We start from the raw sequence: 27,321 nt of genomic DNA, 5'->3' as shown, positions 1-27,321 counted from the left end.
AATAATGATGCAACATCTTTCAAATGCTTGGCTAATATTATATACACAAACAAAGATATCCTCCCATTCTATAAAATGTCATTTTTAGGTGCGTTTCTTTCATACAAAGGGGAGGGAACACCCTCATTTATTTAACATTTATTTATTTTTCCTTTTCAAAAATAAAAATAATTGTATTTATTTACATTAATAATAATTTTTTTTCTTATTCATAATTATCTTCATATATATGTATACACAGAAAAAAATGCAGATGTTATAAATTAGCAGCTGAAATATGCAGTGCTATCCACTAAACCAGCTTTTTAAATGGTTCAAATCTGCACAATGACTAAATATTTCCAGCATTTGTGTCTGCATGACCCGTAACGCTGGTTCATTTGATGACAAACACATTCACACGACATCTGCTGCATGTGGACGAAATGAAAACTTGAGTCCAAAGATTGTTTATTGCCACGATGGACGAAGGATGAGTTTGTTTCGGTTTTGTACAAAAACCTCATGGTTTCCCAGGTCATAAAGTCCCACAATGCATCTTGCCACATTTCAGTGCATCGCCCCCTCCATACACAATCCATGGAGGTGGGGGGGGAGCAGTGCACCAGGATGTCAATAGGGGGCGCTTTTTTTCTTCTTATAATCAGAGCAGAGCCGAGGCTGGAATATTATCAGACACTGGGAGAACTCCATGAGCACTTCTTCTTCTTCTTCTTCTTCTTCTTCTTCTGCTTCTTCTATAAATACACACGGATACAAATAGCTTCATACATAAAGGTATACTGGTGTCACATTGTACACATACATAAAGGAATATATTAATATCAATGACATACACATGCTTGCGTACTACTCAAAAATAACTTAGAGGTTGAAAGACGATTCGTATAAAAAAACAGCACTTCTTGAAGTAAAATCTCTACATGTGACTTTTTCCTAACATCTAATATTGAGGTCGACTTGTTTTCATGGTGAGAGAGAGAGAGAGAGTGAACGAGTTCATTCAAACGCAGGTGAGACATAAATCTTAGCCTTTGCTCTTCCCCGCCACCGTCTCCTTCCGCACCGCCTGATTGGTTCTGGACAGCAGCACGCAGACGCAGGACGAGTCGATCCGGATCCACCTCCACCCGATTCGGTTGTTGGCGTCTTTGGTGAGCGCCCGTACGAACGACTGCTTGACTGTGCACTCGCTCATCCAGTGCCGTTTGTCCACGCCCAGGCAACCAGCGCCGGCCACGCCCGTACCCGGAGACTTCCCCGTCGTGCTCGGCCTGCTCTGCTGCTCCGCCTGTCGGCAGCGAGTCTCGTAGAAGTACTGCTTGAGGGGCCCCGTCTGAGTCTGGATCTCCTGCAGGATGGTGACCTTCCGTCCGTGGGAGTCAATGGCCACCTTCTTGTCCGTGACCCAAAGACTCTCCGCCTCGCACACCGACTTTTCCCCCCGCCTCCTGTCCATCAGGTGCGAGCGTTTGTCCCTTCTCACGTGACGGACGGCCTCGTTAGCGACGCTAGCCCACGTCGGCGTAGTGCTCCTGTCGATCGCACGGTCGCCATGTCCCTCTACGTGTCCGTCCATGTCCTCCTGGTTCTCCTTGTCCCTGTCGTTGTCCTCCAGCAAACCAGTCTCCAGCATGAGCAGGAGGGGTGGTTGATCGGGAGGCGACGGCGAGGGAGAGAAGAGGACTCGAGGATGAGCATCTAGAAACAGCTCGTCTCCTTCCAGGATCTCTGAGTCTAAAGTCTGCTCGGACGGAGCCGTCGGTCCGGCTCCTCGTTGACCGCTCAGCGTCCCGGCAGGACTGACGGTGTCGTGGTTATTCTCGGGCGAATCCTGCAGATGACGATACGGGGAGTCCTGAAAAGTGTCTGCATTGGAAAAGTACGTAAAACTGGAAAAGTCTGGTTTGTTGCCGTGAGCGACGAAGTCCTTGGGGAGCGAATTATCCTCGGAAAAACCTTTGTTCCTGAGAGCTGCTCCTTCTGAGGGAACATCCAAACCAACGATGCCTCTCTCCTCGCCTCCTGACACTCTCTTTGACCGTGAGGTGAGTGGACTCCTCCCCTTGAACGTGGATTCATCTCCTTTGGTGGAGATTCTCAGAAGTTGGTTATTCTGACCGATGAGAGCAGCATCCACGCTGCGGTCCACGAGGGAGGTGTTTCCATCCGCGCTACGATCCGGGGGCGGAGCTGTCGGGTGACCTGCTGGATCATGACGCTGCTGCTGCTCTCTGCGATTGGCCGAGTCGAACTCCGTCGTCGCGGCGGCAATCCTGGACGCGGGCTTGTAAGGGAAGGGCAGGGCCGAGGCAATCACCATGGCAACCAGGGGAAGCCAGTGCATCACTCCCAAGACGTATCAGCTGGAGTTTGAAGGAAAGCAAACAGAAGAAGAGGTTATTCAAGGTTATAATTACCTTTTCAATTAACCATGTCCAATTACAATTTGACCAGCATTTTTTCAATTACAATTCAACTACAAAAATGTTCTATCCTCAGTCAATTACATTCTCAATTACTAAATTCAATTACAATTACTGAGCCTGAAATAAATAACCTCATAAAAGTTAACCTTCCTCTTTTGTTAGCTTTCTGTTAGCATCTCTAATGATAACATGTCTTAAATTAGCTGTAAAATACACTAAAAACAAATATCTATCATTTAATTTCTTTATATCTATTGGTTACCTTGTTAGGCTTCATAATCAATGAAAATATAGGTTTTAATATTTTTGGTGTCGCCGTCTGAGCCTTTTTTGTGCCAGTATAGCTCTAGATTTGTTTTTCTTAAATGATAAAATGTGGGAAAACTTTGCATTTGGAACCAACAGCGACAAAAACCTGAATCACACTGAGGCTAAATATCTCTGTTGATTCTCCACTTTTATTTTGAAAGTTCTGAAAACATGTGAAAAGTGAGGAAGTGACCAAATAGAATATCAACATGTGATAATTTAATCCATAAAACTCATGGAAACACATTTCATTCCAACAACATTTCAGAGATTTTCTGAGACCCTCCATTGTCCTGCTGATTAAACTTCTGATTAACTTCATATTAGAGTTAAAAAAAAAAAAAAAAAAAAAAGGAAGAGATGCTTTTGTTTTGAAAATAGGATGTTTGATTTTTAGCTTGAAGCCAGTCCCAGGACGATTTTTCCTTCTGCTTGCAATGCATCATGGGGCGGTTGAGTGTGAGCCCTCCGTGCATACTTAGGAAATGTTCCCACATAGCAGGGTAGGGCACGTCTATTACAGCAGGGGCCACATTATCAACATTCATGTCAGCATTTAAATAAGAATAATGACCAATCTGAATGTTAATACAGGGAAAAAGATTGTTTTTTTTGTTTTTGTCTGTGGTTTTAATGTTTTGTCAGTTTTTAGTCAGTTTGTTCATTTTTTTTTTGTCTTTTTTGTATTTTCCGGCCATTTTGTGTAATTTAGTGAACAGTTTGTGTGTCTTTGGAGCTATTCTGTCATGTTTTGTAATCATTTTGTGTAAGTTTTGTGTCTGTCTTTGTTGTCATTTTATGTTTTATGAGTCATTTTGTGTACATTGTGCATTTTGCTGCTGATTTGTGTGGTCTTTATTTTGTGTAATATTATATTTCTTCCAACTTCTTTTTGGGGATTTACTTTGGGGGCAGCAAAAATTGCCCACGTCTGCCATATAGTAATAGTTCCAGGTATTTGTCGTACTCACTATCTAATGGGAACGCACTACATACTAATCGTGGCATCATACTTAGGATGAGTAGTACGTTGTTATGACATTTACCTGGTATGAAAGGAAGCGAATGAGAACAGGAAACTAAGCCTCTCCCTTCACTTCTAAACTCTTCTTAATGGATAAAAAAATGTGGGAATGTCGCTGTCAAAACAAACAGAGTGGAGGTAAAGCCGAGGTGATCACACCTGGGCCGCTCGCGCTCACTTTGTTTTCTCTCGAGGAGGTAATGATTGATCGGAGGTTGTAATTGAGAAGAAGTTTGAGCTTTTGAGTGAACACTGTTGTTAATATCCGGCCTGTCGCTACACGCATTATCTAAACTCTGGGCTGCTGGTGATTAGAAAGGTTTAACGCAAACAATAGCAGCAGGTGGAGATGATGATTCACGTTGTGTAAGGTGTGTGTGTGTGTGTGTGTAATGTACCTTTTATCGACTAAAATTAATAAATCACACACAAATATCCGACTAAAAGTGCCGTGCAATTTCCGTTTTTCTGAAACAAATATTTAAATTATTCTAAGGATATGATAAACTAACACAACAAGCACAAAAGTGCAACATGTCGTATATTATAGATGTGAAAATTTGAAAAATAAAAAAGTAAATACTCAAGTGTGAAGTAGTCTTCTGGGTTGCCTCTCATTCCATGAATAATAAAATAATAATAATAATAATAATGATTTTTAAGGGTACAGTACATATATTTTCTAATTAAAAAGTCTCCAAAATGCAAAGAGTTTAGAGATTAAAGGAGAAATGTATTTATTTTTGAGTTACTTTTTAGCAGAGTAGATTTCTAATGTCACTAATGGTTGTAAAATACACTTTAATTCCCAAACATATAACATTCTGTTGTATTAGCATCTTTGGTATGAATGTTTTTCTTTGTTTTGCTGAATCATCATCAAAACGTGTGCTATTAAAATATGTTTTTACCTTTTACTTAAATACTAGAGTACATTTTTAAACATGTAATAATAATAATAATAATAATTATTGTTATTTGGATATTGCACTTTACATATGAAAACGCATCTCAAAGTGCAACAGGAAAATAAAAACACCAAGAAACAGTAAAAAAAACAGCAAGAAACATATTAAGAAAATGCAGTAGAAAATATTTGGGTTTGTTTTTAAAAGTCTCAATAGACTGTGGTACCTTCATGTGTTTTAAGAATCACATCAGCTTTTGCTAAAAATAATAAAAATAAATGTATAAACTGACATAAAAGTAAAAAACTATCTGAATTTAGAGAGGTTCATAACTATATACGTATATATTCATATTTCAGGAGTGTTCCTGGTATATTTTTGAAAAAATGCCACATTTGCATGCATTACTCTTACAAAAATACATGAATGAAAACAATGACATAAACTGAATCATTAAGATTGTTAGGCTTCGACATCTAAAAATTAAATAAATACATGATTTTATTCGTCTTTACACTAAAATGAGCAAGCAAATATATCAAGGGATTTTATTTTCAAGTGGGGGCTTTTATTTTGAAACATTTGACGTAAAAAACGAGTTTGTCTCCAAATTACGTAATGTGTAGATTCAATAAAGCAAGGAAGTCGTTTTTTTAAATAAATAAATAAAATACTGCTAAAATACATTTCTTAAATATGTATATTTATCATTACTTATCAAATATGAATTAAAACATTTACATATTGAATTATTTAGATATAAAATTTAGACCCATGACTTCAATCTTAAAATAATAGGAATTTATTTCTATCTCATTGTACAATAATAATCATAACTGCACATGTCTTGGACTCAACCTTCCTATTATCCTTGGGGTGAATTTGACCCCATTAGATGTTTATCATTCAAAAAATAATAGTTGACTTTATTGTATAGAGTGGCAAAAAATGAGAAAATGGTTGGTATGTAATGGCAAAATGTAGCTTAAATGGGCCAAATGTGGCAAACAATAGAGAAAAAAGGCAAAAATGTGGAACAAAAAGAGGGAAAATGTAGGGAAAAAATAAAACAAGTTGTATTTATTGGGCAAAAAGTAGCTTATTTGGATGTTAAAGAAAAAACAAATCAAAGAAAAGTGTCAAAAAGAACTCGCAAAAATGGCCAAAAAAAAAGGATATTTATTGGCAAAAGGAAGCTCAGTCTGAAAAAAGTGTCAAAACTTTTTAAAAGTGGGCAAAAATTGGACAAAAGAAGTTGCAAATTGGACAAAAGAAACTACATAAAAGGGGGTTTTCCTGGAGGAATAATAATTCAAATTAAGACAAAGAGCTACGTGGTGTTCGCCAGGGCTGAATTGTTGTCCCAGTCCACCCCTGCTGGGGTCAGTTTGACCCCAAGGGTAAAATGTAATAGCAATATTTAAGGATAATAGAAGGGTTAAGTACAAATCTCCTCCAAGCACGCCCTTAAGTGAGCCAAAGGTAAACACTTCCTGTCTATTATTTCCACAGATCTGACATAATGCAGACGAAACAAAGAAAATCCCCGTGATTCACGAGGTGAACCCTGTGACTAACAGCCGTGGCATCCCACGTGGTGACCACAGTCGCTTCATGCTCGAAAGCATCTCCACGCACAGCAGATTGTTTGAAAGCAGGGAGGAGGTGACTCTGAGTTAAAATAGGAGGAATGATGAGAATGTTGGTTTCCTCAGGCAGGAAAAAAGTCACACACGGCGGCATAAAGGTGTGTGTGTGTGTGTGTGTGAACGGATGCATCATCAGAGGTGACAACAACCACCTGCAGGACACACCCAGGTCACAGAGCAAATCTCTGATTCCCTTCAGCCTTTGAGGCTGATTTCAGGTTTTTAAAATCCCAGGTCTGCATTTGGAATGATGACCAATCTGAGCATTAGTACAGACAAAACTATGGGTTTGTGTGTGTTTTTGTTGTAGTTTTGCATGTTTTTGTAGTAATTTTGTGTGTTTTTGGAGTAATTTTGAGTGATATGTCGGTTTTTTTATTTTGGTCGTATTTTTTTAAATTTTTCATGTTAATTGTGCACATATTTGTAGTCATTTTGTTAGTTTTGTGTATTTTTGTTATCTTTTTATTTTTTTGCCTTTTTCTGTAATGGTGTGGTTTTGTGCATTTTTGTTTTGTATTTTTTTTATTTATTTTTGTGCATTTTTGTTTTGTATTTTTGTGCATATTTGTAGTAATTTTATTATTTTTTTGAGTAATTTTTTGCATTTTTTTGTTGTCCTTTTCAGTATTTTTGTCATTTTGAGTAATTTTGCTGTTTTGTGTATTTGTTCCTAAACGTTTTTGTTGTCGCTTTGTGCATTTTTGTTGTCATTTTGTATGTTATTGTACGTTATTTTTCTTCATATTTGTTGTCGTCTTGTGTGTTTTTGGAGCTCTTATTTATATTTCTAATTCCATTTTGTGTATTTTTCTGTTAATTTTGTGCATATTTGTAGTCATTTTATGTTTTTTGGAGTACTTTGGTGTATTTCTTCATTTTTGTGTATTTTCCTTTATGAAAAGGTGAATCTGCCTCCTTAACACACCCTCACACACACAAAGACCTGCCTAAGGCCACTGAGAGCTGAGTATGCAGCTGAGGTGAAGACAGGTGGGGGGGGGGGGGGAGCCTCTGAGTAGTGGCCTCTTTGTAAAACAGCAGCAGCAGCAGCAGTGGCAGCACTTCATCACCGCGCTCCATTTGTGTCAATGACACGCATCACTAGTGTTGGCTGCAAAAGGCCAGACGAGGAGCACACACACACACACACAGCACACACACACCCGCACACACACAGAGCACACTTTAATTAATCCTACTCTCTGAGGGTTGAATCCAATGTTGTGCTAGTTACTGAAAAAAAGTAACTAGTTACCGTTACTAGTTACTGCATTAACATAGTAACTCAGTTACTATTTTGATTACTTACACCAAAAAGTAATGAGTTACTGGAAAAAGTAACTTTTGAGTTACTTAGAATTAAAGAATGTATTATTTATTTTGGGTCATTTGTGTTCATACAGCTTCATATCAGTGCTGTAATCATATAATAATCCACTGTTGATCAACTTCTATAAAACAATCATAAATGATGTGCATATATAAAGCACAAAACAGCTGCTCCAAAATTAAAATAGTAATTTTTCAGGATTTGCACAGTAATGTAAAGTAAGCTGTGCATATTCCAGGTGCACATTCTGCTGTTGAAAATGCTTATAAAAATAAATGTGGAAAAACTAATTCACAGCATTTTTCTGAGCTACACAATGCTAAACATATCAGTGACTCAGCAGTAGCAACAGTTTGGCTGATCTGTCCCTGAATAATAGTCGCAGTCCATTAAAATCCAGCTGCTTAGCTTCACTGATTCATCTTTTGGAGACAAAAATAAAACATGTATTTCCACTCTGAGAAGCTCGTCCTGTTCTCGCTTTGACTCGCCATGATTGGCGCACGTGATGTAAACAGAAACACGCTGACAATGTTTCTTCTTCTGTTTTACTGTGTTTGGCACGGCATCCCGCAAAAATATGTAGCGCCACTGTAAACAGGAAGTACACTGCAGCTAGCAAAGTAACGGACAAACGCACCATATTGTAACGGTAACAGCGTTATTTCTTTTAAAAAAATATTGCGTTACAGTACTAGTTACTGTAAAAAGTAACATTGGGGCAGTAACGCGTTACTTAACGCGTTACCGTGAAACATCCTGGGGGGTATTCCAGAAAGGAGGTTCAACACACTCTGAGTATCTGGTTCCATTACAGCTTGAATGAAGTGAATATTCCCTCCTATCTCCTTTCCTATCCACTTTTCCTTAACCCCCGGAAGTGTTTAAGAGGGAGCCATGATAAGGAGCACTCCGATTCTCTAAAAGTTAAGGAAATGAGGCTCAATGCTTCCTTTATCACCTCCTTTAGCCGAAGAAACACTGATGCATCCTTTACCAAAGGAGACCACATAATGCTGACCGACAATTCTTTGCTGTGACAACATTTAAAGGGACCCACTCATCAGAGTTTTCACGGAAACTCAAGAAGACTAAAAAGAGGACACAGATCATTTACTGTAAGTTACAATGCAATAATATTCTTTGAACAACTTTAAATAATCAACTCTGGGGCTGTCTGAATATTCTCTCCTATCTCCTTTCCTATCCACTTTTCCTTAACCTCCGTGGATGACGTTACAGGGTTAGGGAAAGGTGTTAGGAGAATTCCTAAAGGAGTTAAAGGAAAGGCCATCACGTTTGTTTCTACAATCAGACGCACTTCCACTAGGTGACGTAATAATTAGACGGTGGTGAAGGTTAGTGAAACATTTCTAAAAATGAACAACTACTGGCACATTTATAACACTTTCTCTTCTGCTCCTCGACGAAGGCGGTCACATTTTCTGTGCTCCCTCTTTCCCACCCTTATCTGTCCTTGCTGCTGCTTTGTTTTGTCTGGTCTTGTGAATCTAACTGAAGCTTCTCTTTGCATCTCTATCCAAAACCATAATTATGTGTTTCTCTTCCTAGTTCCTCCTTAATAGGGAACTCAGGTTAAAACCTGCCTTTTCCCCTCACCTCTCCTTCTGTTGTTCTCTCACTTTTCTTCTATATACGAGGCGCTGCCCTTGTGGTGACCCACAGTTCTCCCGCTCCTGTCCTCCCATGTTATGTGTTATATGTGATTGTCTTTTCATGCTTCTTGGACGGGATGTAACCGAAACTGAATTGCACCTCGGGGATAAATAAAGTGTTCAGAATCTGAATTTCTCCTGTGCCTCTAAACGCTGATAATATCTCAATGAATGAAATATGTTGAATAAAACAATGTGGATAAAAATGTCTCTAATCACTTTTTCTTGAACCACAGAGTCTGTTTTATGTCAGTTATAATCTGATAATTTGGGTCTTAGATTATTTAAAGTTGTGAACTTCATCAGTCTTTGTGAGTTTCCGTGAACGCTCTGATGAGCGGGTCCCTTTAAATGTTCACCTTAGCCTTTCTGATCACAAAGCCTTTCCCTAAATGCTCTACGTCCCCAATGTTGTAACGAAAACTACAGTTTGCAAAAAAAAACCCAACGTAAAGCAGAACACAACATTTGTAACAATGCGAGCGCACGTTGGCGGTGTGTGATGTTACTAATAAGAAAATGTGTCAAGGTAAATTAAAGTGTTCTTAAGAAACGGGGGCGTTCCCAAAGATATTCCTCAGGAAAAGCAAAAATATCCAGTTTTGTACAGAAACATCTCTCACGGCGTAGAAGAGCATCTCTAATTATTTGAGCCTCAACATCGATCAGATTTCAAATGATCAGACAATCCATGACTGGCTGGTGTTCAGGTGGGCGGAGCCAGGCAGAAACCCAGGGTTTCTTATACAAAACTACTAGCGAGCAGGTTCAGTTCAGAGAATGTTAGGGTTAGGGTTACCTCGCTTTATACAACTGCAAACTCAGAGTTTCCCATATTTGAGCCCAAACATACTCAGAGTTTGAACATAACCCACTTTCTGGAATACCCCCTGAAACCACAGCACAGACCCTGAACAAACAGACAGAAACCAAACACGTCATCAGAAATAAACACGCACACACACACACACACACACACACAGAGAGAGACTAAACTATGACATTATCTGTGAAGCGTCTGTTCACTACGTGAGTCCTTACACGGTTGGATTTATACACAGCAGACCTGGATTTCAGCGTAAAATAAATATTTAAACCTCATATTATCCTTGGGGTCAATTTGACCCAATTCAAATTTATCATTAAAATTATCTTTTTCTTTGCTTCATATTTTTGTGCATGTTGTGTCATTTTGTTATTTCTGGTTTGGTTTTTTTCTTTATCATTATGTGTATTTTTGGTTGTATTTATTGTCTTTTTGTTTATTTTTGTTGCCATTTTGTGTAATTTATGGCATTTTGTTCTTTATTCCTTATTTTCTTTGTCATTTTGTGTATTTTTTTTTGGCATTTTGTGTGTATTTATGCCTTTTTTATATTTTTGTTGTAATTTTATGGATTGTATGTCATTTTGTTGTTTTTTTTCTTTGTTATTTTGTTGTAATTTTCTATGATTGTGTATTCATTTTGTTCTTTTTTTGTTTTTTTCTTTGTCATTTTGGGAAATTTTGTCATCATTTTGTGTATTTTGTCATTTTGTTTTCTGGTTTGGTTTATTTCTTTATCATTATGTGTATTTTTGGGTGTGTTTATTGTCTTTTTGTTTATTTTTGTTGCCATTTTGTGTAATTTATGGCATTTTGTTCTTTATTCCTTATTTTCTTTGTCATTTTGTGTATTTTTTTTTGGCATTTTGTGTGTATTTATGCCTTTTTTATATTTTTGTTGTAATTTTATGGATTGTATGTCATTTTGTTGTTTTTTTTCTTTGTCATTTTGTGTATTTTGTTGTAATTTTCTATGATGTATATGTGTATTCATTTTGTGTATTTTATGTCATTTTGTTCTTTTTTTGTTTTTTTCTTTGTCATTTTGGGAAATTTTGTCATCATTTTGTGTATTTTGTCATTTTGTTTTCTGGTTTGGTTTATTTCTTTATCATTATGTGTATTTTTGGGTGTGTTTATTGTCTTTTTGTTTATTTTTGTTGCCATTTTGTGTAATTTATGGCATTTTGTTTTTTTTCCCTTATTAGCTTTCTCATTTTGTGTTTTTTTTTTTTTTTTTGTCATTTTGTGTGTATTTATGCCTTTTTTATATTTTTGTTCTAATTTTATGTATTGTATGTTATTCTGTTCTTTTTTGTATTTTTTCTTTATCATTTTGTGTGTGTGTTATATTCTTTTTGTGTATTTGTTTTGCGGGCCACACAGGATCAGATGGAGGTTCCGGTGTGTGCTTTAAGCTCTGTAGTATAGTGCGTATGGTATGTGATCTAAACCCTTCTGTGTGTAGTCCACATGGATCCTCCGGGGCTGTAGCATCGTTCCTGTTTAAACATGTAACTGTGTGTGGATGGATTGTACAGTATGTGATGCACCCTGAAAACGAGGAATGTCAAATATGAATGGTTTTTAAACGCTAACGTCACATAATGAAAAGCTGGAGTCGTGCATGGGAAGCTTTAATACCAGAGTCTGCCACAAAGGAGGTCACATGATCTATTATTATTTACAATAATGACCAATCCAAGCTTTTAAACAGGAAACAACAAATAGTTTAGTAAGTTTTTCATTTTGTTCAGCGTGTTTTTGTTGTTGATTGTTGCACTTTTATGTCATTTTGTATGTTTCTGTTGTCCTTTTGTCTGTTTGCTCTTGTTGTCCTTTTCTGAATTCTTGGAATCATTTTGTGTATTTATGTCATTTTTGTTGTTTTTCGTGTTTTTGTGATTCTTATTTTGGGCATTTTTGTTGTCCTTTTGTGTATTCCTGTTGGCCTTTTGGGTCACTTTGTTTTCTATACTTTTGTAATCTTTTTGTGTGTTTGTCTTTATTATTATTTTTTGAGTGTTGTGTTTTTTTCCGTATTTTTATTTGTATTTTCTGTCATTTTGTACATTTTTGGGGTCATTTTGTGTTTTGCTGTTTGCATTTCGTTGTCATTTTGTTCATTCTTGTTGTCGTTTTTTATATTTTTTTAGTCATGGTGGACCTGTACTATGAAGCTGGATAAATATATCCTGGATATCTCTCCGTTAGCTTCACCTCACCAAACATTCTCAATCCCAGAGCAGCTGTACTACGAAGCAGGATATCAACACATTAATTTAAACCAGGTGACTTAAAATCCATATTTCAGGCTAAAAACAACAGTTGCTGCAGAAAAAGCAGGAAGGAAGGAATGCAGACAGAGATTTGATGACGGTTAATGCGTAAAAGTGTGAGATTATACAATATTAATCCATGGAATCACTTTATTACAGCACAGACGTGTTTCTATTCACGTAGTCCACCTCAGTTTCTCTCACACTTTCACAGATGAGGATGAAAATGCAAAGTTTTGCTCTATAAACCTTGTGTAAAAGACATTCAGTATAGAGCTCAGTAAGAGTGACACCCTTATTTATAATTTCTATAGACTATGTTGTGTTACTGGATCCTCTACATTCTGTTTATTCTTGGTCAAACAGAAATATGTCCACTTACGCAGAATTGACACCGAAATGAGTAAACTCTCTAAATGCTGTGTTCACACCAGATGCGTCACGAAATGTTCGTACGTGAAAGTCATAAATACGACGAAATCTGTCCTGTGTGGCGATGCGGTTCGATCCGTGCATCAAGTGCGTTAGCCGTGTGAGCGCGTTCCCGATTTTTTTGTCATGTTCGCAAGAGTTGAAAATATAGAACTCCTGCGACTGTTTTGCGCAACGAAAACAGAATTTATAAATGCATCTATAATTGTTTGGTCATAATAAAGAAAAAAGCAAAAAATAAATTAAAAAAAAGGTGGAGAAAAAAAGGGAAAAATTAGAAAAATAAATTTAAAAGAAAAAGGAAAAAGGGAGAAAAAATTGGAAAAAGGGAAAAAAGAAAGAAAAAAATAGGGATAAGAAAAAGGGAATAAATAAGAAAAAATGGGGAAAAGAGAAAAAAGAGATAAAATTAAAGAAAAGAGGAAAAAAGAAGAAAAACTAAACTAAATAAATAACTAAATAAAAGAAAGAAAGAATAGCTTTATGCGACCCACTTTCAGGTCCCGAACCACATATTGAGGAGCTCTGGTCTGGACTGTTGTATTTACTTCATGCTCTGCACTGTGGCTATAAATAGCTGCTACGGTTTTAATGCAGGACTTTAAGTGAGTCTGTCTTTTTCCATTGTTTAATCCGTCTCACATCTCCACTTCTGAGTGGAATCAGTGGTGTTAATGTTGTGTATCTCACACACTCTGGATGTGTTTGTGTTCTGAGCAACACAACATTCCACAAACACACAACAAGCAGAACGGCGTCGGCCAGCATTTTTCAGTGGCAGCTGGAAGCCGATCTATTTCACTCTTCACTTTTCTACGTGTAACCAATCTCTGCTTCTCTTTCACCTACTGTGGCTGCTGTTGGGATGTTTTCACTCTGATTTATACGTTTCTACAATTTAAACACAACAGTTTGACCCACGAGTGTTGAAAATTAGTCCCTGAGTCAAAGTTCTTCATAATAAAGTTCATTCGTGCAATTTTCTTTGCTCATAAATTAAATATATAGAAAATAAATAGACAAAGTTATGTTACACACAGAATAACAAGTTGCCTTTCAAAATAAGAGCCCAGTATATATGTTAATCCAGTGGTTCTCAGACTTTTTAGGCCCAAGTCCCCCCTTTGGCCCCCTATAACTGTTTACTATAAAACTATTTAAAAACAACTATAGATCATAATGATAGAATGAACAAGTGATAACACAAATTTATTTAACTAATTTTGTAAATAAGTGGAAATAAATCAAATTTAGAGGAGTGGTTCATAACCTTTTTTGGATCATGACCATATTTAGATATCAGCAATATCTGATGACCCCAAATAATTGTTTTTCTAAAATTAGTTTTTAATCATGTTTGAGCTCAGATACATTTATCTATTTATTTATTTATTCTTTTTTTTTTTTTTTTTAGTTTTAGTTTAACTAGATTAATTAGATTGTGTGGTTTTAACAAAAAAATAAAATAATAATTTGGACATTTCAAAAACCTATTTAAATTTTTCCGAAATATCAGGTGACCCCATTTAAACAGCAGGCAACCCCACATGGGGCTCCAACCCCAAGGTTGAAAAACACTGATTTAGTGGCACCTGAATAGATTTATTTCTATAGTTTTTTATCATTTCCGCTGACTTTATATATTAATTTTCCACTCACTCTCTCTCTCTTTCTCGCTCTCAAGTACCCCTTGTAGTGCCAACGCGTACCCCTAGGGGTACACATACCCCCATTTGAGAAAAACTGTGTTAATCAAGTGTTAATCGACAGGAAAGGTTCACCTGGGTTTATTATGAAAAAAATTGCTTAATCAAACATCAAGTTTCTCAAAGTCGGGCTCATAAACAAATCTGCAGTAACGCTTACTGCAGACATGGACAAACTGCGGCCCGGGGGCCACATGTGGCCCTCACTCTAATTTTCAGCAGCCCCTAAAGTAAAAGCACAAAATGATTCCAAGAACCAACGAAACGGCAACAATACACAATTATAGAAAGATTATAAAATCACAAAACAACAAAAAAACGAATAAACAAATGTCTCAAATCACAACAAAAAATGCACAAATTGACTCATAACACACAAAACAACAACAACAAAAAAGAAATGAGCGCAAATTGCACAAAAATGACTTAAAAAACTTACATAACGACAGTAAAAACACATAAAACAACAACAAAGAGGGCAAAATGAGAGAAAAATACTCAGAAAAACCAAAAACATATGAAATGACAACACAAACTGGTTGTCTTTCCCTGTATTACTGCTCAGATCAGTCATTATTCTAAATGCTGACATGAATGTTGATGATGTGACCCTCAAATCAGACAATCACATTTTTGTGGCCCCGTTGTGGTTAAGGTTGTCCACCTCTGGCCAGGGGTGGACTGGCCATCTGGCATACCGGGCATCGTTCTGGTGGGCTGGTTCGGTCCGCTACTTTTTTTTTGACAAGCGACTGGAGGCCGACTAGGTGGCCAAAAATGGTCCCAAAGAGGCAAAAATGTGGCAAGAAAGAGTGTAAAGTGACTAAAACGGGCCAAAAGCAGTCAAGAGTGGCCAAAAAATGTGCAAATAAAGAGAAACCAGGTGGTATGTAAAGTCAAAGGGGAGCTTAAAAGAGCAAAATGTGGCAAAAATGTGGAACAAAAAAAGGCAAAATGTGGCAAAAATGCGGAACAAAAAAAGGCAAAATGTAGGGAAAATAAGGAAACAGTGATATATATTGGGCAAAAGTTTGCTTATTTGGATGAAAAGTGGCCAAAAAATTAAAGAAAGGGCAACAATTTGATAAAAGAAAGAAAAAACTTGCAAAATTGGACAAAGGAAGTTGCATCACTGCATTAATAACGGCTTCTCCATGGTGTCTCTGATTATGTAGTGGGATGGACTGGACACAAAATACCAGGGTTGAATATTGATCCCAGTGAACAAAAAGTTTCCTATTTTTACTGTAAAAATCTGAAATCAACCCTGATTTGAAACAATAACCAAAGGCCAGGATGCCACACAGAGGAAAACAATTAGGGAAAGTGTTCCTGCACCTGGAATAAAATAGTCCGGCTCCTGTTTCAAGTGCTGCCAGTGTGAACCCAGGGAGTCTGATCCAGACATGAAGGAATGAGAGGGGGATTAAGGTAGAGCAGGCCTGGGGCTGTGACAGAGACCCTCCCCAGGAAGCAGATGTCATAAAGCAGCTCCACACCTGCCTACTGAGCTATTAGTGTTCACACAGTGACTGCAGACACGTCAGCCCTATACTGGGACACCACCAGTACACAGCTCACCGTCTAAACACACACACTTCCTGAAAACACCTGATTGGATTCCTTGAACCAATTTTGTTAATATTTGTTGTTGTTTTTTTTATTTTTTAGAGTCATTTTGTGTATCTTTGTTGTTTTTTGTCAGTTATTGTGTATTTTTTTGAGTCATTCTATGTATTTCCTTTGGGCTTTTTATGTCATTTTGTGTGTTTTTGTTCAATCATTTTATTGAAATCATTAAAACGTGTATTTTTGTCTTTTTTTAGACATCGTGTTGAGTCCTTTTGTATTTCAGTTTGGTTTGTTTGCTTCAACGGTCTTTTATTTTGACGACACTGTAATGACGCTGCCTGAAAGCAACCTGAACTAAACGTTACATTTTAAATTTAAATATCATAATTAGCTTTGTTGCCATTTTGTACATTTTTGTTGATTTTAAAATGTTTGGACGAATTTTGTGTCTTTTTGTCGTGTTTGTTGCTTTTTAGTGTGTGTATTTTTTTGAGTAATTTTGTGTTTTTCTGTTGTTTTTGTTTTCTTTTTAAGTGTTGTGTGTGTTTTCTGGAGTCATTATGTGTGTTTTTGTTAAATAATTTTATTGAAATCATTAAATCGTGTGTTTTTGTCTTTTTTGTTACCGTTTTGTGTGTTTTCAGTCCTTTTGTATTTCAGTTTGTTTGCTTCAACTGTCTTTTAATTTGACGACACTGTAATGATGCTGTCTGAAAGAAAGCTAAATTTGAATTTTAAAAATTACAATATTATAATAATCTTAAAAATATAGTTTAAATTTAAGTAGCTTGATATCAATAAAATACAGAATGTTTTATCAACTAAATTTAATTCATGAATTTTAATTACAGATGAAATACATTTTAACATTTTATTGATGGATAAAATCCAAATCTAAAAAAATAAATAATTAATGCAGAATAATATTTAAATCAATTATTTAAAGTTATTTTGATGTTCAAGGAAACTGTGATGTGACACATGTATGAAATAAACTTAAACTTTATATCAATTTGACAAATACATTTTGAATAATGAGTTATTTTATTAAAAAAAGAGTTATTTGTCTTAATTTTTGAAATTTTGGACAACAAAGAAATATGAAAATATAATGATTAAATGAGATGTGACACTGCCTTTATATGTAAAAACAAAAAACAAAAACAAAAAAACTGGAATGCAGATTACTGAATAACTTAGAAAAGGTCAAGTTTGTAAATTAGAGTTGACCAATTATTGAGATTATAAACTAAATTAACAACTTAAACTAACTAAAGTGTAACTAAGGTACCAGGGGTTAATAACACATGTGAGAAAGATGTTTCCAAACTAAAGTTATGTTCTTTTTTTGTCAGAAATGTTGAAAAAAAGTATAAAAATCTATTAAATATCTTTTTTTTTTTTTTAGCTTAATGTTGTATTGATGCTCTCAGTGTGAGACTTAGAAAGTGAATGTCGGTGAAAGCTGGTGACATGAAAGAACATCATGTAGGTAAATGTTTACGCTCCTCACGCCCCTCCTCTATGTGTGTGTGTGTGTGTGTTCATTTCATTTCCAGCGCCCTGCTGTCCCGCTGAGCAAACATCCCATTAATCCCAGCTCCCTGATGGTTTCCCACTGTGTTCGGCCTGTGATTTTAAACAGAAGATCCAGATATTCAATTTAAAAAAACAACTTATCTAAGGACTCCAGTTTTTCAAAAAACTATCTTCAATTCTGTTCAGACTTTTACCCATTCCTGCCTAATTTTTCCATAAATAAATGACTTTTACAGGCGATTAAACTTCCAGAAATCACATCAAACATGCTAAATAGAGTTAATAAAGTCAACTCCTTATTAATTTAACATTTACGTGATTCCATGATGGTTACGCTGAAATCACGCGAGATTACATGGTGAGAAATCGTGAGTTTGTTTTCTACAAAATGCAAAACATTCAGCAACCCAAACAAGGTTGGGGTCAATTACATTTTTGAATTACAATTACGTCTTCATTTAATATCCTTGTTCAATTGCAATTCAATTACGATTACGTTGACCAGCATTTTTTTCCAATTACAATTCTTATTTTCCCATGAAATCAATTACAATTACGTTCTCAATTACTAAAGTTCAAATACAATTCATCACAATTACTGAGACTTAAATAAAGAAGCCAATAAAACTAGGGATGTAACGATTAATTATAAGGCAGTTAAAAATCGATTCATAGGTATCACGGTTCACATCGATGCTCTGAAAATTGAATCGCAGTACTTTTTTTAAACAGCAGAGGGCGCGATATATCCTATATATATATATATATATATATATATATAAAAGTGTAGGCGGCGGGCGGAATCTGCTACTACTTTCTTTCTGGCCGCCTTCTACTCTTAAACATGTTCATAAATGATTCCTTACCCCTTTAGCACCGAAAAAATATCTGTAATATTACGTGAATATCTGTAAAAGTCACGTTTTTCTATTAGCTCTTACTGCTAGCATAGCATCTCTTCTTCACTACAATAATATCTGCATGCCAACCGACCACTGGGTTACCAGCGCCCTCTGCTGGTTCAAACAAATATCTGACGTAAATACAGTGCAGACTGTTTTTTTTTTTTTAATGTCCAATTGTTAAGGCACAAAATACATTTTCAGTTGCACTTAAAAAGAAAAAGAACTATTATGTAGTTTTGCATTGTTTATTATAGAACCAGAATTTAAATTAATAGGCTTCGTCTTTATTTGTATTATTCCTTTATTTATTTCATTCAAGGTTTATTTTTAGTTAAATTGCATTGTTTTGAACAGTTTATCAAGGTATTCTTTTGATAATAAATTATAAAAGGAAAATAGTACAGTATTTTCTAGTTTTTTTTCACCCAAAAAAATGAAGGAATATTTTCCAGTCATCATTTGTCCACAGACGAGAAACTGGGAAACATGTTGGTGCTGAAAATGTGTCAAAAATTACAGCTTTAGCAGTTGAAAGTAAAAGCATTCCCACAATTAAAATAGAAAATTGAATTAAAACGGTTTGACGCTTGATGCGTGCAAGTACACAACCTGAGCACGCGCACACACGCACACACACAAACACACTCTGTTCACACCTTAAATATAGACAACTTAATGGCCCACGTCACGAGTGACTGGAGGCAAAAACAGGAAACGCCGCTGGCTAAAGACTGTGGAGGCTCGTACTGCTACAGCTTTAGAAAGTCGTCTTGTTGTGTGTTCGGGTGCCAGAATAGGAGGAATAACGACGTTAGTGCACGTAAATTAAAGGATTCCAGCGGACACTTGTACTCAGAAAAAACAAAGACAATTGTGGTTTTGCCTCCAGGCTAAGCCCCGCCCAACAAAATACATCACGATGTTTACAAACAATCAAAGGGTCTATTAAATGACAAAATGTTATGTATTATTTAAAGGGATCCTCCACTGTTTTAACAAATGTGGCCTAAAACCTTTAAAATGTCCTTATTAGAAGATCTATGCCAAACAAAACACATTATTTGTTTTATTAACTTTTAAAAATGGGACTAGTTTACCTTTTCTGAGCCTGAGCGTCGCTATGTTGGGATGACATGAAGCATTCAGGATCATTTAGCAGCTTTTTCAGTCAAAATCACAACTTGTGCTGCTTTGGGTTAAAAAAAAGTCAATGTAAACCTCTTTTGTTTACCAAAATTTGATAAACAAAATCTTTGACCTGAAAAAAATCTGTGACCGCAGGAGGCGACAGTTCCAACTCTGCTGTTTCATAGATGACATGAAGAAGAGCTCCATGCACGTAATTACAGACATCCAGGATCCACTGCTGCTTTTCTGGGTACTCAAAGTCGCTTTACAATGAAGGGAGCAGTGTTGGGGGTCTTGCTCAAGGGCACCTCGGCAGTGTTTGAGAAGTGCCCTGGCACCTCTCCAGCTACCAGAACAACTTCTGTTCTTTTGGTCCGTACTGGGACTTGAACCGGCGACCCTCCGGTTCCCGACCCATGTCCCTACGGACTCATGTTAAACTAAATGATCTTTTACTGCAGGGTGAGCCCAAACACCTCGCTACAATTTGATGACGCGTTCCCACTTTGAAGACAAATCTGACGCGGCACTGAGCTGGAGAAGCCCCGCCTCCAGGAAGCTCTCTGTCATGACTGACATGTAAACAGACACGCCCACAAAGGTGAGCATTTTAGCGTCCTTCACGCGGTGCTATGTATGTATTTTCTACAGTCTATGTATGTACCAGTGAACGCCCCGCCCCCATGCCCTGTCTCGTGTTCATAAAGCAGCATGAGCTCAGCTACGGAGTGGGTGGGAGGAGGGCGGGCCGTCCTCTGGCCCTACGTTACCGTGTGGGGAGGAGGAAGTCGGTGTCCCGTCTATAGAGACACGCCCACTCATGAATATGCATAAGTAGGACGTAAATCAGTTTGTTTGTGTAGAGTTGCTCAGAAAGTGACTTTAGAACTCAATGGACTGAAAGGAGTGATTTACATAATCAATGATGTCATTTCAACATGGCGGCGCACAGGCTCAGAAAAGGTAAACTAGTCCCATTTTTAAAAGTTAATAAAACGAATATGGTGCAAAATAATGTGTTTTGTGAGGCATAAATCTTCTAATAAGGACATTTTAAAGGTTTTGGAGTCTCCAAATTGGCCCGTAATAGAAAGTGAAAATAACAAAGAAAACATGAATCATTGTGTAAATTACCAAAAAAATTCATTTGTAAATTGATGTTGAAAAATCCTGCAAAATTTCCCAAATTATTCCCCAAAATCTCCCGAAATTAAATAAACTTTGGTTCAAATAATCATTTAAGAATCTGTCACTTATTGCTTTGATATTGTTGATGCCTTCTATACTTTATGTCTGATTTATAACTGGGAAAGTGCAAACTTTAGCACATTAGTGTTGAAATTGTTCGTATTCCTGCATAAAACTGTGGCCCACTTGTGCTCAAACTGCTCCGTATTTGGCCTCTGAGTTGGTGTTGGAACCCCTGATCTATGGGATAAACAAATGCAGTGTTTTCTAATCTGAGAGAAGGTTTGCAACACACCAAACAGTTGAAGGAGCCCAGCTTTTCATTGGTTGGACACAAACGTACACATTCTGCTGAGTAATCGTGACAGCACTGTTTACATTTTTTTTGCAATAAACATCTTTTTTCTTTTTTGTTTGGCACAGGCATGGGAAAAAAAATAAAGGAGCTTCCTCGTGTCATGGTGAAATTCAAACTATTTCCTAAAACAAAAAGCCCAGGTTTACATCTGCATGACTTAACACATTTATAACAGTGATATCTACTAAACATCATGAAATGTCTCATTGATGTGGATGTAGAGGCGTGATACTGCCCCCACAGGTCAGCAAAGGAAGTGTGTGTGTGTGTGTGTTTAGAATAATGACCAATCTGAGCATTAACACAGGAAACAACAAAGAGTTTACGTGTGTTTTTGTTGTTTTCTGTATTTTTCAGTTTTTGTGTATTTTTTAATTGATCTTTTACTATGTTTCTGTAATTGTGTTAATTTTTTGTGATTTTGTAGATTTTTATCGAGTCATTTAATGTAATTTGATAAAATTTAGAATACTGACCAATCTGAGCATTAACACAATGGAAACTACAAAGGATTTGTGCGTATTTGTTGTTGTTTTGTGTATTTTCAGAGCTAATGTTTGTATTTTTGTTGCCATTTGGCATATTTCATCGTCATGTTGTGCACTTCTGTTTTTTTATGTTTTTTTGTTGTCATCTTGTGTTTTTTGAGTAATTTTAACTATTTCAATTGACTTTTGTGTATCTTTATTATCTTTGTATGGTTTCATCGAGTCATTTTGTCCATTTTGGAGTCATTTTTGTACGTTTATTTTACGGGTGCCATACAAAACTTCAAATAATGACCAATCTGAGCATAAACACATGAAACAACAAAGGGTTTGTGTGTTTTTGTTGTCTTTTTGTGTATTCTTGCATCCAATGTTTGTAATTTTGTCATCCTTTTAGTGTATTTCTGCTTTTATGTGTATTTTTTAAGTAATCCTCTGTGTTTTTTGAGTAATTTTAATTATTTTAGTTAACTTTTGTCTATCATTATTGTCTTTTTGAAAATTCTTCTTTAAGTTTGTATATTTTTTGTAATTTTGTACATTTTTATCGAGTCATTTAGGGGGCCGTACAAACATTTTGAACAATCTAAGCATTAACACATGAAACAACAAGTTTTTGTTGTCGTTTTGTGCATTTTTGAGTTAACGTGTATTTTTGATGCCGTGTTGTGTAAATTGATTGTAATCTTGAGTATTTCTGCTTTCATTTTGTGTATTTTTGTTGCTATTCTGTACATTTTTTCTGTTTTTGTGTATTTTTGTAATAATGGCTTGGATTTATGTAGCCATTTTTTGAAAAGACTAAAACGGTCAAACGTTTTCATCAGTTTTCCCAAATTCATTTGAAAAAAATACAATTCCTAATTTAATGTTTATAATATACAAATATTTAAGAGCCATAAAGCACAGTGACAAAATATATATGAATTTATTAGTTGTTCTTTTAGAAATACAAGTAATTTTTTGGCGCTCGAGTCATGTGACTTGGTTCTTCTTCACAATGTAAATGGTGAAGCGACACTGCACCCAGCAGGTCATGTACGGTACTGCAGCAAAAATGAAAAGAAAGAAAAGCTGATTTCTTCTTGTAAATAGGACGTTACATTTTATTTTTTATGGCAGTTTTACTGTGTTTTGGACTAAATGCTGGGATTAATTGGATTTTTGAACGTCTTTGGAAGATTTTGAGACCACTTTAGATGGAATATATGGATTCAGTCAGACAGGCATCATTTTAAAGGTGAGGAGTTTGCTGTGATGGTTGTGTCTTAGAATAGTTTATATGTTTAAAAACAAAATATTCTTAGTTTTTAAGTGGTATATGATACTTGTGATATTGCTGCTGTATTTGAGAAGTATTTAATGCTTTAAAGGAGTATAGGGTAGGATTTGAGAAAAAATAAACATTATTTTAAGGGGTTTTTTTTATGCTAATGGGTGATGAAGCGCTCTAAACCAAAGAGAATAAGTCCACACACATCTCTACCTATAAAGATTGTGTGATATATTTTGTACTAATGTTACGGGTACGAACAGCAGTACGGTTCCCTGTGGACGTGACGTCAAATGACGCTGGTGTGCGTTCTAGACGGTTTGAAGAGTCGGCCCGCTACCAGAAATAAAAAAGAATGAGAAGAAGACGGCTTTGGAGACTGAAAGAAGACAAGCACAGTGGACTAAACTACTGTTTGGTTCCACAGATGTACGCAGAGGCATGTGCAAAGGTCTTGCAGTAAACAGTCACATAAACGGTGAGTAAATAAATAACCGTGTCACAGTTGGAGTGTGGTTCCGGCCGCATTTTATCGTCCGAGTCCAACCCAACAGTGAAAAACATTTTTTTTCTTAAAGAAATGACATATTTTGGTTTATTTTAGTAGAAAGCACCGATTTTATTAACAAACAACTGTTAATGGCAACATCAGATCAGTGCACGCGTAACAAGAGAACGGTCAAAAACAAACAGGGGCGCAGTGACCCATCGGATCTATTTACATAATCCATGTATCAAAGATAAGGATAATCCACGTTATTGTGCAGAAAAAGGAATCTTTCAGTGGTGCACTCCTTTATAATTGTCCTCTGTTCTTCCTGCCCAGCGAATCACAGCTCTCACTGTTTCAGTTAAAGTTGCATTCTTCAGGGCGACAGCAGCTGCAGCAGGAAATGAAGAACACTACGTGCAAACCACACTATGTGACCGAACACAACCACCAGTTATAAATATATGTCCAAACTCGAGCTGTTCGGTGCCGTCGAGTCCCGTCAGGGTTCGGTCGGGTATCCATCCTCTATCCACAGTATCAGCTGTGCTCCGATGATAAACAGTTGATGTGCAACTGGTGGACGTTAATTAAACAACGCCTAGACGCAACATTATCAATTAAAAAATTGGCCGCACATTAGCTGTGCGGATCTAGATCAGTCTCTAGCTGGGTTTCCATTACAGATTTTTGCAAAATAAAAGCGATATTTCTCGACATAGTGTAATTGTGCATTAAACGTGTTTCCAGTGAAGGTTGTTTTGGAGCCTGGTAACTTCCGTGAAATCTTTGCTGCAGAAAGATGGACGCTCCAAACCTCCGTATAACGCACAGCAGCATGTTTTCTCGGAGAGAAGTGGTCATGTGACCAAGTACGTCATGTTCTGTGACGTGTATTAGCGGAAAAAGGTGTTTCCGTTGAGCTTTAACGACACATTTCAATATCAAAACATCTGAAAAACCGCCTCATGAAAGCGTAAATATTTGAGTGTTTCTTTTGAAATTTTGGGGGTTTCCATAACCAGTTTTTAATGTGCTATTTAGATTTCGCGAATTTCCAAGGGTGATGCAAACATAGCTAGTGTCACGTCTTTATTTATTTTATTGTTAATTCAGTTTGGAACTTGAAAAACTCATCCACAGTTCCAATTAAGTCAAAAAAAAAATGTACCTGATAAATGATAATAACAAATGAATAACGTGTTTTTTTACATTTCCAAATATCGTATCGACCCGTATCGTCCCACCTCTGATATCTGGCAGATCTAAAGCAGGCGTGCACCCTACAGCTCTCAGTAAACAATGAGGCTCTCCATCTCCTGATCTGCTGACAAAGTGGAATTAACAGATCAGATGCAGATGTGTTCTCCATGACAGCCTGTGTGATCTGTGTGATCTACCTGGAGCCGCGTCTGCCAATGAAAACACACATCGTACAAGTGCAAAGACTGCCAAAGAAAACACGGTGCATGGTCAGGACAAGCACCTCTGGCTTGTGGGGGGGGGGGGGGGGGGGGGGGGGTTACAATACAGATGCAAAATGACGGGAAAATAATGTAAGTGGGAAATGTGTGTGTGTATGTGTGTGTGTGTGTGTGTAACGCACAGAAACATCACATCAGGTGAGCTGTGTGAGTGACAAGGTGAGATTTCTACATTTTTAAAGATTAAAACCAGATGATAGTCAGATCTGATTCACACCGTTTGCTCCTTTCTTACTTTTGACAACATTTATTGATCAACATTGGCCTGAAAATGTAATATTATAACTGTAGCAGTGGTTCTTAAACTTTTTAGGCTCAAAAGTACCACTTTCTCTTATTTCTGAATCCAAGTCCCCCCTTTGTCCGACTACAACATTTACAACATAGAAAACTATTTAAAAACAACTATAGATCATAATGATGGAATGAACGAGTGATGACACATTTTAAAGAATCTCATTCTCTAAACATTTTTTTCTAGAATTAGTTTTTTGATCATGTTTGAGCTGTTTTTTTTTTTTGTTTGTTTTTTTTTTTACTGAATTAAAGTGAAATAAGAGGATTAGCGCCACTGGAAAAAAAATCACAATTGTAATATACAGTTTTTTTAGCATTAATTTATTTCTATTTTTTCTTTTTAGTTTAATTTTTCTTTATTTAATTTTTTTGGGGGGGGGATCTGATTATCTTTTTAATCCTCTTCTGTAAATACGAAACTGTGTTGTTTTCAAAAATATTTAAAAAAAAAAAAAAAAGAAGAAGAATTCAAAAACCTATTTAATTTTTTCCAAAATATCAGGTGACCCCATTTAAACTCCAGGCAACCCCACATGGGGTCCACACCCCAAGGTTGAAAAACACTGATTTAGTGGCATCGGAATAGATTGATTGCCATAGTTTTTTGTTTTTATCTTTTCCAATTACTTTAATTGTTAATGTTCCACTCTCTCTCTCTCTCTCTCTCTCTCTCTCTCTCTCTCTCTCTCTCTCTCTCTCTCTCTCTCTCTCTCAAGGACCCCCTGTAGTGCCATTGCGTACCCCCATTTGAGAAACACTGAACTAGATTTATATTTCACAAAATGTAAGTCCAGAAATACAAGATTGTGCATTGTTTTAATTAAAATAATAATTGAAAATTTCAAAAATCTATTCAAATTTTTCCCAATATCAGGCGACATCACATGGGGTCCACACCCCAAGGTTGAAAAACACTTTTTCAGTGGCACTTGAATATATTAATTTCTGTAGTTTTGATCACTTATGGTCAGTTTATTTGTTAATTTTCCACACACACACACACACACTCTCTCTCTCTTTCTCAAGGACCCCCTATAGTGCCATTGCGTACCCCTAGGGCTACGCGTACCCCCATTTGAGAAACATGTGAACGTGTAGTTAGACGTACCGTTTAGGTGAGATCCGGACCCTGCGTCCTTCCAGCTGACACCACATTGATTATAAAGTCCCTGTCGCCAGTTGCTCAACTGGTTCTTAAAAAATAAGCCCAAATAAACACAGCAGCCCAGTGGAAACACGACCTGGATCTGAGCTGCTTTTCCTTCCAATAGTCCGTGACATCGCACACGACCCCCGAAAAAAATGGAATAAAAAAAGTTTCACAGGAGTAAAAAAAAAAGAAGAAGAAGAAGAAGAAACAACTCTCTCTCTCTCTCTCTCTCTCTCTCTCTCTCTCTCTCTCTCTCTCTCTCTCTCTCTCTCTCTCTCTCTCTCTCTCTCTCTCTCTCTCTCTCTCTCTCTCTCTCTCTCTCCTGTTCCTGGGAGCGCTTTTCCACAGGAATGGGGGGGCAAAGTGTGAGAAATAAGCCCAGAAAACAAGGTTTAAAAACAGGTCGCGCAGAATAAAAACTCCGTGAAAAGTCCAAAATAAAAGCTTTCAGTGTCTGAAATGTGTGAAAGAAGAAGTGCAGCAGTGAAGAAGAAAGTTGGACATATGTTTAAAGTCTGAACTCCGCCTGAGACGCGTGAAGCCGGACTGTCCGTGAAGCTCGCGCTCGTTACGAACGCACCGCAAGGATTTCAAAATAAAAACCATCACGTCGGGTTCCTCGTTTGAACGCAAAGCTGACGGTGCACTCCGGCTTTTACTTTGAAAAAACGGCACAGGTTTCATGATTTTGGTTTCATCTAAGAAGTGCACAAAAGTTTTTAAACTCATGTTCATGCTTTGTGTTTAATATTACACGATGACTTTATTCTATAATGTCTTTTTTATTTACTCGCTATATATCATTTTATAAATGCTTATATTTTTGTGATCATATATATTTGTTCAATTAAAACAAAAAAAATCAGAAGAATATTTTC

General features: G+C 36.6%; 1 protein-coding gene across 1 annotated transcript; it reads right to left on the bottom strand.

Annotated features, from left to right (window-relative positions):
- Window positions 1-377: 377 nt before the first annotated feature.
- ntf4 (neurotrophin 4) lies at window positions 378-26,992 on the bottom strand. Its single transcript, XM_028455163.1, has 2 exons — window positions 26,402-26,992; window positions 378-2,366 (listed from the first exon to the last, which is right to left on the bottom strand). Exon 2 carries the CDS (start codon window positions 2,345-2,347, stop codon window positions 1,028-1,030), a length of 1,320 nt encoding a protein of 439 aa, XP_028310964.1. The 5' UTR covers window positions 2,348-2,366; window positions 26,402-26,992; the 3' UTR covers window positions 378-1,027.
- Window positions 26,993-27,321: the final 329 nt, after the last annotated feature.

This window comes from Gouania willdenowi, chromosome 8, assembly GCF_900634775.1.
Source record: "Gouania willdenowi chromosome 8, fGouWil2.1, whole genome shotgun sequence".
NCBI lineage: Eukaryota > Metazoa > Chordata > Actinopteri > Blenniiformes > Gobiesocidae > Gouania > Gouania willdenowi.
This window is presented reverse-complemented; position numbering and strand designations above follow the sequence as displayed.

What these genes read in the sequence shown, in the direction of transcription:
- ntf4 (XM_028455163.1), bottom strand. Translation starts at nt 2,347, where the DNA reads ATGCACTGGCTTCCCCTGGTTGCCATGGTGATTGCCTCGGCCCTGCCC.